The sequence below is a fragment of the Mytilus galloprovincialis genome, chromosome 6 (assembly GCF_965363235.1).
Source record: "Mytilus galloprovincialis chromosome 6, xbMytGall1.hap1.1, whole genome shotgun sequence".
NCBI classification, from domain to species: Eukaryota; Metazoa; Mollusca; class Bivalvia; order Mytilida; family Mytilidae; genus Mytilus; species Mytilus galloprovincialis.
In genome coordinates this window covers 39,024,172-39,038,274 of record NC_134843.1, presented here as the reverse complement: position 1 = coordinate 39,038,274, position 14,103 = coordinate 39,024,172, and the positions used below count along the sequence as shown (strand labels likewise).

At 33.2% G+C, this 14,103-nt stretch overlaps 2 protein-coding genes across 2 annotated transcripts in view; both read left to right on the top strand.

Moving 5' to 3' along the window:
• Positions 1–14,103, top strand: part of LOC143078587 (uncharacterized) — a 336,725-nt gene that overhangs the window by 20,116 nt on the left and 302,506 nt on the right. The gene's annotated exons all lie outside the window — the stretch shown is intronic.
• Positions 9,389–14,103, top strand: part of LOC143078479 (uncharacterized) — a 70,686-nt gene continuing 65,971 nt past the window's right edge. Inside the window, exons 1-2 of the mRNA XM_076253339.1 lie at positions 9,389–9,412; positions 12,676–12,768. Of these exons, the coding sequence (XP_076109454.1) occupies positions 9,389–9,412; positions 12,676–12,768 (117 nt within the window). The remainder of the gene's footprint in view (positions 9,413–12,675; positions 12,769–14,103) is intronic.

The following is a 14,103-nucleotide window of genomic DNA, read 5'->3' as shown; positions in this document are numbered from 1 at the left end:
TATAAAATTGAGGATTGAAATGGGGAATGTGTAAAAAAGACAACAATCCGACCAAAGATAGAGCTGAAAACATAAAACCTGTATCAGTCTGCAGAGAACTATATATGTAAATTACAATGATACCGATCAAGACTCGCTTATTCTATGGAAATAATATTTTGAAAATGCTTTTTCTGTATTATTCTTAAATGTTTGACGGTTTTTAAAACAGTAAAAGGACTGTAAAAATGTCCACACCATTCGGACTCCTAGATGTTAATACCCCTTTTGGTCGAAGATCTGTTAATGTCAATATTAACTTATCATTGAACTTTTACTATTACGAATATGTATTGACATGGTAATTGGCTATACTATTTATTGTTTTATTATCTCCTTCCGTCGAAGGGGAATACAAAGCCTAATCAAATAAAGGAACCAGTAATACTGCGTTAGTATATTAGCTGATAAGTTCCCTCAATCTTGTGCTTGAAAGAAAAATACAATGAAATAGTTTAACCCGGATACATTACAAAACTAGAAACCCCAATGATGATTGCTGCCAATTGTGGTTAAATTAAAGGCCAGTTGGTTCACAGAAGTTTTTTTTTAAAGTAAACAGACGACTACGACGGAGGACGGACGCCAAGTGATGAATCAAGCTCACTTAGTTTCCCTGACCGAGCGTTATCTCATTCGTCATGGGGCCATTTTTTAATGTACTGTCATGTTTACACCAAACAATCAACAAAGTCGACGATCTACTCTCCTGGGTTCACAATATTACGAATTATATATGACCCTTTTTGTTGGGTTGTTGTCTGTTTCACGTATACCCTAAGTCTTATTAAAAGAATTTTAAAGAAGTTGCATGCACAATTGTGTAAAATAATAATGTTTCATACACAGACTAAACTTTATAATTTTCTATACGACATGTATAGAAAATTATAACGTTTAGTCTGTGTTTGAAACATGATACGACATGTATTGTCTTATATGAAAATAGCGTTATCCGGTCAACATCTGAACCCCTTAGGGACGTGGTAACTGTAACTAAAATTATGTAAAAAGAAAAGAAAAGCTTCATATTGTCTTATAGATTCAGGTTTAATCATGCTGGTTAGCACCATGTTCGACATCAAATTTGTTAAATATCGTGTAAAAGAGGTACGGCCTATTTTTCCTGAAATGAATTCATACCAGGACAATTTTCCTAAAGTCTTTCCATCTTTACTTAAATTCATAGTACTACATTCCAACGCTTTGAGGTTTTTACAGTTCATTGGTTGCATTTTAAAGATATCACCAATGTATAAACACTTAAAGCTTAAAACGGCGATTTTATGAGATTTTGGCAAACCCAAACTTATAGGAGAAATACATGGCGGTTCAGCACAACCCCAATTCTGTTTAAAGTAAGGCAATCATTGGTTTTAGACTCTTTTATATTCAATTTAAGGTAGAATAACGAAATATATAGAATAAATTGTAAAATATTACCCTTGTGAGTGAACTGAATACAAGAGAAAATGGCTATACCCCTGTGTTATTTTGTATCATACTGCTTACAACAGCAACAAATAGCGCTGATTAACATTTTGATTTATGGAAAATATTGAATTATGAAACAGTATCTTACTGTGTACGTTATTGATATAGATTCTTCTAAGTTTAATTTCCAGTATGATTTAAAAATCGAAATAGTGTTTAAGAGAAAATACATATCCGTCTTAAAATCCCCAATGTTAAATTAAGTTTGACATACCCACTTCTTAATCAGCAATCAACATTGATCGCGTTAAGAACTGATATCCTACTGGAGCCTTTTTATGACCTCAAAAAAATATACATTTGAATTCGAAATCACAAATCTAAATCATTTACACGAATTGAAAATTCGTTATTACTTTTTAAATTCGAAATAAAAAATTTCTAAAATTCTAAAATTTGTTATGACAGTTTTTGGAATTTATCATCACAATGTTTTTGTAATGATCGTGATGACAAATTTTGTAAAAATCGGCAATAACGAATTTAATTCGAAATCATGAATTTCAAAAACTAACAGTGATAACAAATTACACACATTCGGGATAACGAATTAAATTCGTAGTTTTGACGTTTTTAATCCGTTATTATGAATTGCAAAAACTAATTCCATCAATTCGTGATAACGAATTTAACATGTGATAACGAAGTTTATTATTCGTGATAACGATTTCAATTCATGATATCGAACTCAAATTATATTTTGGGAGGTTCTAAATGGGCTTCTGTAACAACCATGTATATTGTATATTCTTCATGAAATACCCTCATATACAAATAAACATTAAGAAATGAAACAAATATGACGTGCAATTAAAGGACAACTGTTATGATGCCTTTCAAATCCACATGAGAATATCTAAGTTGAATATGAATTTTCTAAATAAGCAAAGGATAAATAGCATAGTTCCACATTGTATAAATGACTCAAGTTTAACGTTAATAACAATATCATATCCAATGGAACCTCACAACGAGTTTATATTCTACATAAATATGTATTATCAGAAGTTCGTTACTGGGAATTATACATATGCTTAATAAGTACCCTTTTAATTGTAGACTTATTAAGTAAAGTTTATAGAAACAAATCTAAAACAGGAGATTTGATATTGTTCTGTTTCAAATATAATGCAAATAAAAAAAGTTATTAAAAAATCACAATACACATGATAGTTGACCTTTTTTTATATAACAAAACAATATACATGTACGTATATAATACAATTTCTCTGGTGTATACATTTATTATAAGGCCATTAATACTCTAAGAATATCTCGTAGTTCAAAAGATGTTTTCTAATAAGTATCTAGTGGTTATATTAAACTGATCATCAAAGTTACAAATTAATATCAGCTGATTTACTTTGAACATATTTAAAGTGCACATTACACGATTAAGGATAAACGCACAATTAGCGCACTTTTTACGATTTAAGATGAATGCGCAGTTGAGCGCACGTTGAATGGAAAACACAAGGAACTATGAATGATAAGTGCACGTATGAAGCATATACGATGAGTGGAAAGAACACGCTCGTAGAATGGACGATGAGTAAAAGGAACATGTACGCAGAATGAACGATGAGTGAAAGGAACACGTACACAACACATAGTGGACAATGAGTGAAATGAACACGATCGCAGCATTGACGATGAGTGAAAGGAACATGCACGCAGAATGTACGACGAGTGAAAGGAACACGTATGCAGAATATACGATATTAAAAGGAACACATACGTAGATTGTACATATGCAATTAGTGATAGGAACACATACATATAATGGACGATGAGTAAAAGGAATACGTACGGAGAATGTAGGATGGATAAAAGGAACACATACGCAGAATGGACGATGGATGAAAGCAAAACTAGATAATGGACGATGAATTAAAGGAACACGTACGTAGAAAGGACGATGAATCAAAGGAACACGTACGTTCAATCGAAGATGAGTGAAAGGAACGTTTAAAGAGAATGGACGATGAATGAAAGGAACACGTACGTACAATCGAAGATAAGTGAAAGGAACGTGTAAAGAGAATGGACGATGAAGGAAAGGAACACGTACGTGCAATCGAAAATGAGTGAAAGGAACGTGTAAAGAGAATGGACGATGAATGAAAGGAACGTGTACGCAGAATTGACGATGAATCAAAAGAACACGTACGTATAATCGAAGATGAGTGAAAGGAACGTGTAAAGAGAATGGACGATGAATGAAAGAAACACGTACGTACAATTGAAGATAAGCGAAAGGAACGTGTGAAAAGAATGGACGATGAATGAAAGAAACACGTACGTACAATCGAAAATGAGTGAAAGGTACGTGTAAAGAGAATGGAGGAAGAATGAAAGGAACGTGTACGCAGAATTGACGATGAATCAAAAGAACACGTACGTATAATCGAAGATGAGTGAAAGGAACGTGTAAAGAGAATGGACGATGAATGAAAGAAACACGTACGTACAATTGAAGATAAGCGAAAGGAACGTGTGAAGAGAATGGACGATAAATGAAAGAAACACGTACGTATAATCGAAAATGAGTGAAAGGAACGCGCATGCAGCAGAGACGATCAGTGAAAAGAACATGTTAACATAGTGGAAGATGACTGAAGGTAGCACGTACACAGCATGAACGATGGATAAAGGAACACGTACGCAGCATGGATGATGAGTGAAAAGACCAAGTATGCTGAATACACAATAAGTGAAAAAAAGAACACGTACGCAAAATGTACGATGAATGAAAGGAATGCGCATGCAGCAGAGACGATCAGTGAAAAGAACACGTAAACATAGTGGAAGATGACTGAAGGTAGCACGTACGCAGCATGGACGATGAGTGAAAAGAACAAGTTTGCTGACTACACGATAAGTGAAAAGAACACGTACGAAAAATGTACGATGAGAGAAAGGAACATGCACACAGAATGTACGATGACTGAAAAGAACACTTATGCAGAATATAAGATAATTGAAAGGAACACGTACGTAGATTGTACATATTCAATGAGTGAAAGGAACACGTACGTAAATTGTACATATTCAATGAGTGAAAGGAACACGTACGTAGATTGTACATAAGTATGCAGTGAGTGAAAGGAAGGCATACACGAAATGGAAGATGAGTAAAAACAAAATTAGATAATGGACGATGAATGAAAGCAAAACTAGATAATGGACGATGAATGCTATGGACACGTATGCAGAATGGACGATGAGTGAAAGGAACGTGTACGCAGAATAGACGATAAATGAAAGGGACACGTACGTACAATTGCCGATGAGTGAACGGAACGCGTATGCCCAGAGACGAAGAATGAAAGGAACACGTACGCAGAATGAAAAATGGGTAAAAGGGCACTAGAGAATAGACAATCAATGAAAAATACTGCGTACGAACAATCGACGATAAATGAAAGGAACGCACAAAGAGAATGAATGATGAATTAAGGGAATGCGTACACAGCATGAACATAAATGAAATGAACGTGTACGCCGAATGGACGATGAATGAAAGGAACACGTTCGCAGAATGAACGATGAATCAAAGGAAAACGTACGCAGAATTGACAATGCATGATGAATGCACGGTACATATGTCAATTTGAATTTTGGAAGGTCTGTAGCAGTGTTTTTCCTGTAATTTGTCACACAAAAAGTTTTACGGATGCTTACTCAAATACTGAGACGTGCAAATACATGTGTTCATGTTAAAAATATGGCGCAATTAGACACCTCTAACTTAGATCCTACCATATATAAGTAAAACACTTTACTGGCAAAGATAAGATAGTACGAAATGATTTTCTTTTGGATTGGTAATACTTTTAAATAAATAACTCTCACCCAAAACACATGAGAAAGCATGAACATGAATTGTTTGTCCAACAATTTTCAGAATAATCAATCATAATTGTGTCTAAGAATGAACCAATGTTTTACCAACCTTTTTATCGAGGAAAAAATATGCTTAGCTATACATTTGTAGCTTACTAAGACCATAATTTAAAAAAAAAACGACAGCCATTCACTTCCACGATATCAAGTAATATTCCTTAAAGGCAATGGAGAATAAAACCAACTTAGTTACTAAAAATCATCCATACGTCGTCAAAAGGAAACAACAACTGAATACTTAATTAATAAAAGCTATAATATAACAATTATGTAAGTTCCAAAAAGCTATAGAAATTAACGTTGTATATTCATATAAACGATATACATTAGTAGAAAATAAACAAATCGATAAATCAATCAATTTAGTTGATAGATTTAATTCTGGTTCGTGAGAGCAAAATTTATTATTATATATCATCAGCTTTTTCAATAAAGGGAAACAATCCATATGAACAAATGAATACAGTTTTTTTTTCTTTCGATATTGACGATTTTCACTTTTGCCATCAGGAGTTATCATCCTTGATTGATTGGAAAATGGTACTTTTAAATGAGTCAGTGTGATAATGTTAGAATGCTAAACCGTATCCTTTTTATATTCTAAGTAGCTGTTTTTCACTACAACTTTGGAAATGCTGTTGACCATTTTTCAATTGCCGTTGAGGAGTTCCACCGTTCATTGTGGAATCAATGACACAAATTAATATCAGAAAACACGATTTGTTGTCATTTTACCAGCATATTGTTTTGGAATAAAGTTAGCAAAAAAATCATATAAGCTACTTCATCGACATTATGTACAATGCTCATGATGGTGTACGGCAGCCAGTTTCTCAACAATTGAAGTAGTCAATTAGTCAACAAAGACATCAAGTTTATGATTTCAACAATTTGCATTTAAAATTTTAATTTAAGTTTCTATAAAAAGCTTTTTGTGTTGCAACAAAGACAGTTTCGAATCTTTTTTTACACGTATCCTCAGTGTTTGTTGACGAAATGTAATTTTACAGAGTACATCGTATGTGAATCTGTGAAATGTGCAAATTGGGACACTGTAATCACGTTTTTTTTTTCGTTTTCTTGTTTTTTTATTTTTTTTATTTTTCTTGTTTTTTGGGGGAAGGGGGGGGGGGCACTCAGAGAACCAACATCAAAGAGCTTTTAGATAACAAATTGCTATCTACTACATATTCATATGAGGCTGTTAAGTCTTTTGATTTTTAGGTCAAGGTATTATAATTATTTGTTTGATTTTGATCATCTTTGTTCATGTATAGTATTGTACGACATGTATAGAAAATTATAACGTTTAGTCTGTGTTTGAAACATGATACGACATGTATTGTCTTATATGAAAATAGCGTTATCCGGTCAACATCTGAAACCCTTAGGGACGTGGTAACTGTAACTAAAATTATGTAAAAAGAAAAGAAAAGCTTCATATTGTCTTATAGATTCAGGTTTAATCATGCTGGTTAGCACCATGTTCGACATCAAATTTGTTAAATATCGTGTAAAAGAGGTACGGCCTATTTTTCCTGAAATGAATTCATACCAGGACAATTTTCCTAAAGTCTTTCCATCTTTACTTAAATTCATAGTACTACATTCCAACGCTTTGAGGTTTTTACAGTTCATTGGTTGCATTTTAAAGATATCACCAATGTATAAACACTTAAAGCTTAAAACGGCGATTTTATGAGATTTTGGCAAACCCAAACTTATAGGAGAAATACATGGCGGTTCAGCACAACCCCAATTCTGTTTAAAGTAAGGCAATCATTGGTTTTAGACTCTTTTATATTCAATTTAAGGTAGAATAACGAAATATATAGAATAAATTGTAAAATATTACCCTTGTGAGTGAACTGAATACAAGAGAAAATGGCTATACCCCTGTGTTATTTTGTATCATACTGCTTACAACAGCAACAAATAGCGCTGATTAACATTTTGATTTATGGAAAATATTGAATTATGAAACAGTATCTTACTGTGTACGTTATTGATATAGATTCTTCTAAGTTTAATTTCCAGTATGATTTAAAAATCGAAATAGTGTTTAAGAGAAAATACATATCCGTCTTAAAATCCCCAATGTTAAATTAAGTTTGACATACCCACTTCTTAATCAGCAATCAACATTGATCGCGTTAAGAACTGATATCCTACTGGAGCCTTTTTATGACCTCAAAAAAATATACATTTGAATTCGAAATCACAAATCTAAATCATTTACACGAATTGAAAATTCGTTATTACTTTTTAAATTCGAAATAAAAAATTTCTAAAATTCTAAAATTTGTTATGACAGTTTTTGGAATTTATCATCACAATGTTTTTGTAATGATCGTGATGAAAAATTTTGTAAAAATCGGCAATAACGAATTTAATTCGAAATCATGAATTTCAAAAACTAACAGTGATAACAAATTACACACATTCGGGATAACGAATTAAATTCGTAGTTTTGACGTTTTTAATCCGTTATTATGAATTGCAAAAACTAATTCCATCAATTCGTGATAACGAATTTAACATGTGATAACGAAGTTTATTATTCGTGATAACGATTTCAATTCATGATATCGAACTCAAATTATATTTTGGGAGGTTCTAAATGGGCTTCTGTAACAACCATGTATATTGTATATTCTTCATGAAATACCCTCATATACAAATAAACATTAAGAAATGAAACAAATATGACGTGCAATTAAAGGACAACTGTTATGATGCCTTTCAAATCCACATGAGAATATCTAAGTTGAATATGAATTTTCTAAATAAGCAAAGGATAAATAGCATAGTTCCACATTGTATAAATGACTCAAGTTTAACGTTAATAACAATATCATATCCAATGGAACCTCACAACGAGTTTATATTCTACATAAATATGTATTATCAGAAGTTCGTTACTGGGAATTATACATATGCTTAATAAGTACCCTTTTAATTGTAGACTTATTAAGTAAAGTTTATAGAAACAAATCTAAAACAGGAGATTTGATATTGTTCTGTTTCAAATATAATGCAAATAAAAAAAGTTATTAAAAAATCACAATACACATGATAGTTGACCTTTTTTTATATAACAAAACAATATACATGTACGTATATAATACAATTTCTCTGGTGTATACATTTATTATAAGGCCATTAATACTCTAAGAATATCTCGTAGTTCAAAAGATGTTTTCTAATAAGTATCTAGTGGTTATATTAAACTGATCATCAAAGTTACAAATTAATATCAGCTGATTTACTTTGAACATATTTAAAGTGCACATTACACGATTAAGGATAAACGCACAATTAGCGCACTTTTTACGATTTAAGATGAATGCGCAGTTGAGCGCACGTTGAATGGAAAACACAAGGAACTATGAATGATAAGTGCACGTATGAAGCATATACGATGAGTGGAAAGAACACGCTCGTAGAATGGACGATGAGTAAAAGGAACATGTACGCAGAATGAACGATGAGTGAAAGGAACACGTACACAACACATAGTGGACAATGAGTGAAATGAACACGATCGCAGCATTGACGATGAGTGAAAGGAACATGCACGCAGAATGTACGACGAGTGAAAGGAACACGTATGCAGAATATACGATATTAAAAGGAACACATACGTAGATTGTACATATGCAATTAGTGAAAGGAACACATACATATAATGGACGATGAGTAAAAGGAATACGTACGGAGAATGTAGGATGGATAAAAGGAACACATACGCAGAATGGACGATGGATGAAAGCAAAACTAGATAATGGACGATGAATTAAAGGAACACGTACGTAGAAAGGACGATGAATCAAAGGAACACGTACGTTCAATCGAAGATGAGTGAAAGGAACGTTTAAAGAGAATGGACGATGAATGAAAGGAACACGTACGTACAATCGAAGATAAGTGAAAGGAACGTGTAAAGAGAATGGACGATGAAGGAAAGGAACACGTACGTGCAATCGAAAAAGAGTGAAAGGAACGTGTAAAGAGAATGGACGATGAATGAAAGGAACGTGTACGCAGAATTGACGATGAATCAAAAGAACACGTACGTATAATCGAAGATGAGTGAAAGGAACGTGTAAAGAGAATGGACGATGAATGAAAGAAACACGTACGTACAATTGAAGATAAGCGAAAGGAACGTGTGAAAAGAATGGACGATGAATGAAAGAAACACGTACGTACAATCGAAAATGAGTGAAAGGTACGTGTAAAGAGAATGGAGGAAGAATGAAAGGAACGTGTACGCAGAATTGACGATGAATCAAAAGAACACGTACGTATAATCGAAGATGAGTGAAAGGAACGTGTAAAGAGAATGGACGATGAATGAAAGAAACACGTACGTACAATTGAAGATAAGCGAAAGGAACGTGTGAAGAGAATGGACGATAAATGAAAGAAACACGTACGTATAATCGAAAATGAGTGAAAGGAACGCGCATGCAGCAGAGACGATCAGTGAAAAGAACATGTTAACATAGTGGAAGATGACTGAAGGTAGCACGTACACAGCATGAACGATGGATAAAGGAACACGTACGCAGCATGGATGATGAGTGAAAAGACCAAGTATGCTGAATACACAATAAGTGAAAAAAAGAACACGTACGCAAAATGTACGATGAATGAAAGGAATGCGCATGCAGCAGAGACGATCAGTGAAAAGAACACGTAAACATAGTGGAAGATGACTGAAGGTAGCACGTACGCAGCATGGACGATGAGTGAAAAGAACAAGTTTGCTGACTACACGATAAGTGAAAAGAACACGTACGAAAAATGTACGATGAGAGAAAGGAACATGCACACAGAATGTACGATGACTGAAAAGAACACTTATGCAGAATATAAGATAATTGAAAGGAACACGTACGTAGATTGTACATATTCAATGAGTGAAAGGAACACGTACGTAAATTGTACATATTCAATGAGTGAAAGGAACACGTACGTAGATTGTACATAAGTATGCAGTGAGTGAAAGGAAGGCATACACGAAATGGAAGATGAGTAAAAACAAAATTAGATAATGGACGATGAATGAAAGCAAAACTAGATAATGGACGATGAATGCTATGGACACGTATGCAGAATGGACGATGAGTGAAAGGAACGTGTACGCAGAATAGACGATAAATGAAAGGGACACGTACGTACAATTGCCGATGAGTGAACGGAACGCGTATGCCCAGAGACGAAGAATGAAAGGAACACGTACGCAGAATGAAAAATGGGTAAAAGGGCACTAGAGAATAGACAATCAATGAAAAATACTGCGTACGAACAATCGACGATAAATGAAAGGAACGCACAAAGAGAATGAATGATGAATTAAGGGAATGCGTACACAGCATGAACATAAATGAAATGAACGTGTACGCCGAATGGACGATGAATGAAAGGAACACGTTCGCAGAATGAACGATGAATCAAAGGAAAACGTACGCAGAATTGACAATGCATGATGAATGCACGGTACATATGTCAATTTGAATTTTGGAAGGTCTGTAGCAGTGTTTTTCCTGTAATTTGTCACACAAAAAGTTTTACGGATGCTTACTCAAATACTGAGACGTGCAAATACATGTGTTCATGTTAAAAATATGGCGCAATTAGACACCTCTAACTTAGATCCTACCATATATAAGTAAAACACTTTACTGGCAAAGATAAGATAGTACGAAATGATTTTCTTTTGGATTGGTAATACTTTTAAATAAATAACTCTCACCCAAAACACATGAGAAAGCATGAACATGAATTGTTTGTCCAACAATTTTCAGAATAATCAATCATAATTGTGTCTAAGAATGAACCAATGTTTTACCAACCTTTTTATCGAGGAAAAAATATGCTTAGCTATACATTTGTAGCTTACTAAGACCATAATTTAAAAAAAAAAACGACAGCCATTCACTTCCACGATATCAAGTAATATTCCTTAAAGGCAATGGAGAATAAAACCAACTTAGTTACTAAAAATCATCCATACTTCGTCAAAAGGAAACAACAACTGAATACTTAATTAATAAAAGCTATAATATAACAATTATGTAAGTTCCAAAAAGCTATAGAAATTAACGTTGTATATTCATATAAACGATATACATTAGTAGAAAATAAACAAATCGATAAATCAATCAATTTAGTTGATAGATTTAATTCTGGTTCGTGAGAGCAAAATTTATTATTATATATCATCAGCTTTTTCAATAAAGGGAAACAATCCATATGAACAAATGAATACAGTTTTTTTTCTTTCGATATTGACGATTTTCACTTTTGCCATCAGGAGTTATCATCCTTGATTGATTGGAAAATGGTACTTTTAAATGAGTCAGTGTGATAATGTTAGAATGCTAAACCGTATCCTTTTTATATTCTAAGTAGCTGTTTTTCACTACAACTTTGGAAATGCTGTTGACCATTTTTCAATTGCCGTTGAGGAGTTCCACCGTTCATTGTGGAATCAATGACACAAATTAATATCAGAAAACACGATTTGTTGTCATTTTACCAGCATATTGTTTTGGAATAAAGTTAGCAAAAAAATCATATAAGCTACTTCATCGACATTATGTACAATGCTCATGATGGTGTACGGCAGCCAGTTTCTCAACAATTGAAGTAGTCAATTAGTCAACAAAGACATCAAGTTTATGATTTCAACAATTTGCATTTAAAATTTTAATTTAAGTTTCTATAAAAAGCTTTTTGTGTTGCAACAAAGACAGTTTCGAATCTTTTTTTACACGTATCCTCAGTGTTTGTTGACGAAATGTAATTTTACAGAGTACATCGTATGTGAATCTGTGAAATGTGCAAATTGGGACACTGTAATCACGTTTTTTTTTTCGTTTTCTTGTTTTTTTATTTTTTTTATTTTTCTTGTTTTTTGGGGGAAGGGGGGGGGGGGCACTCAGAGAACCAACATCAAAGAGCTTTTAGATAACAAATTGCTATCTACTACATATTCATATGAGGCTGTTAAGTCTTTTGATTTTTAGGTCAAGGTATTATAATTATTTGTTTGATTTTGATCATCTTTGTTCATGTATAGTATTTTATTTTATTTCAATTTCACTAGCACTTGTCTGTAAAAAAGGTACTTAACACTATATGTGCATGTCAATATTTGGTTTATTCTGATGACAGAATGTGTAGCAATAATGATTTGATAACTCATTCTCCTTAATTATATTGCAGGGTGAGACCCCATACCATCTGGCAGCAAAAGAAGACAGGTATAATAGGGGATACATAAAACATGGGAAGAAACAAGTAATGGACTACCTGAAGGTACATGTTATCTTTTATTTACCAGTATAATAACTGTATCACAAAAAGGTAAGGAAGGAAAAGAAAAAGAACATGTTTATTTCTATTACTGGGCTCAGTACATTAATTAGTAGACATTATTTTTAGACAACAAACCCTAGGATAAAACATTTGCCTAAAAAGTCAAATCCGGCTAGTGTCAACTTTGCCTGATTATATAAATGTTTATCTCAAGTTTAAAATGTCTATCTAAGGCACACCCTACACCAAAAAAGTATTTTTTTTACAATCGAGTGGATTTGTAACCTTATTGCAAATGTCACAAAGGATGGTGCAAAATATAATCTGGGTCATAGACGCACCTAGTACATGTATGTGGATAGACACCAGTAATTTGGTTAAATATTATGATGAGATGAATGATATGTCATCGTACCTTGTACAGAGGGTCAATACATCTTGTTATTTGACCTGAGAGTAGTCGACACAACAGGACAGTATAAAAGCACATGTCCAAGTGCACATGGCATTACATAGAAAATCACACAAATATTATACGTCTAGATGTGTGACAACTTTACGACAGACGTTCTCCATCGATACTGTGATTATATGTATATACTTCGTCTTAATGTTAGATCTGCAGATGTGCGTTACCATTATCAAAAAATGAATATACCAAAACTTTCGACTTTAAGTGCCAGTCTGCCTAAGGATCAGAAAGTGGTGAAAACATGACAAAAAAAACCCACCCAATTTGACATTTACTTTAGTTCATAATATGTAGTTATGCACAAAAAAAACATTCATTTCCATTTTCTGTTCTGGTAATAGAAGATACAATTTGGTTGAAATGCACTAGAAATTAACGTATAAGGGGAGATAACTCTGTAATTTGCTATCATTCTGACCAATTTTCTAACCAAATTATTTGATATAACCAGACACACACAAACGAAAGACTAATACTTTTTAACTCAGTATGATGGTAAGTATTAAATAGCATGATTAGCTATGTGGGTTTTTTCTTATCATGTTTTAATTTTTACCTAAATTGCCTGATTCTTACAAAGACTGGCACTTAAGCAAGATCAGTATGTGACTAGTAATCAGGTACACATTGGAAAAGAGTTAGTTTATCTTAGAATGCATACAGTTTCTCTAATTTTCAGATGATGTGCACGCAAATAAAAACAAGTTTGTCATCATGAACTTCTATGATGTGCACCAGAGACTCTGTTTTGTCGTGGAATAACCTGATATGACAAGACAACACTTACACTTACCAAATTGTTTGACTTAGGGCCCGCTCATTCATATACTATTTGTTTGCCCTTTCAACCCACCCATTTGTTT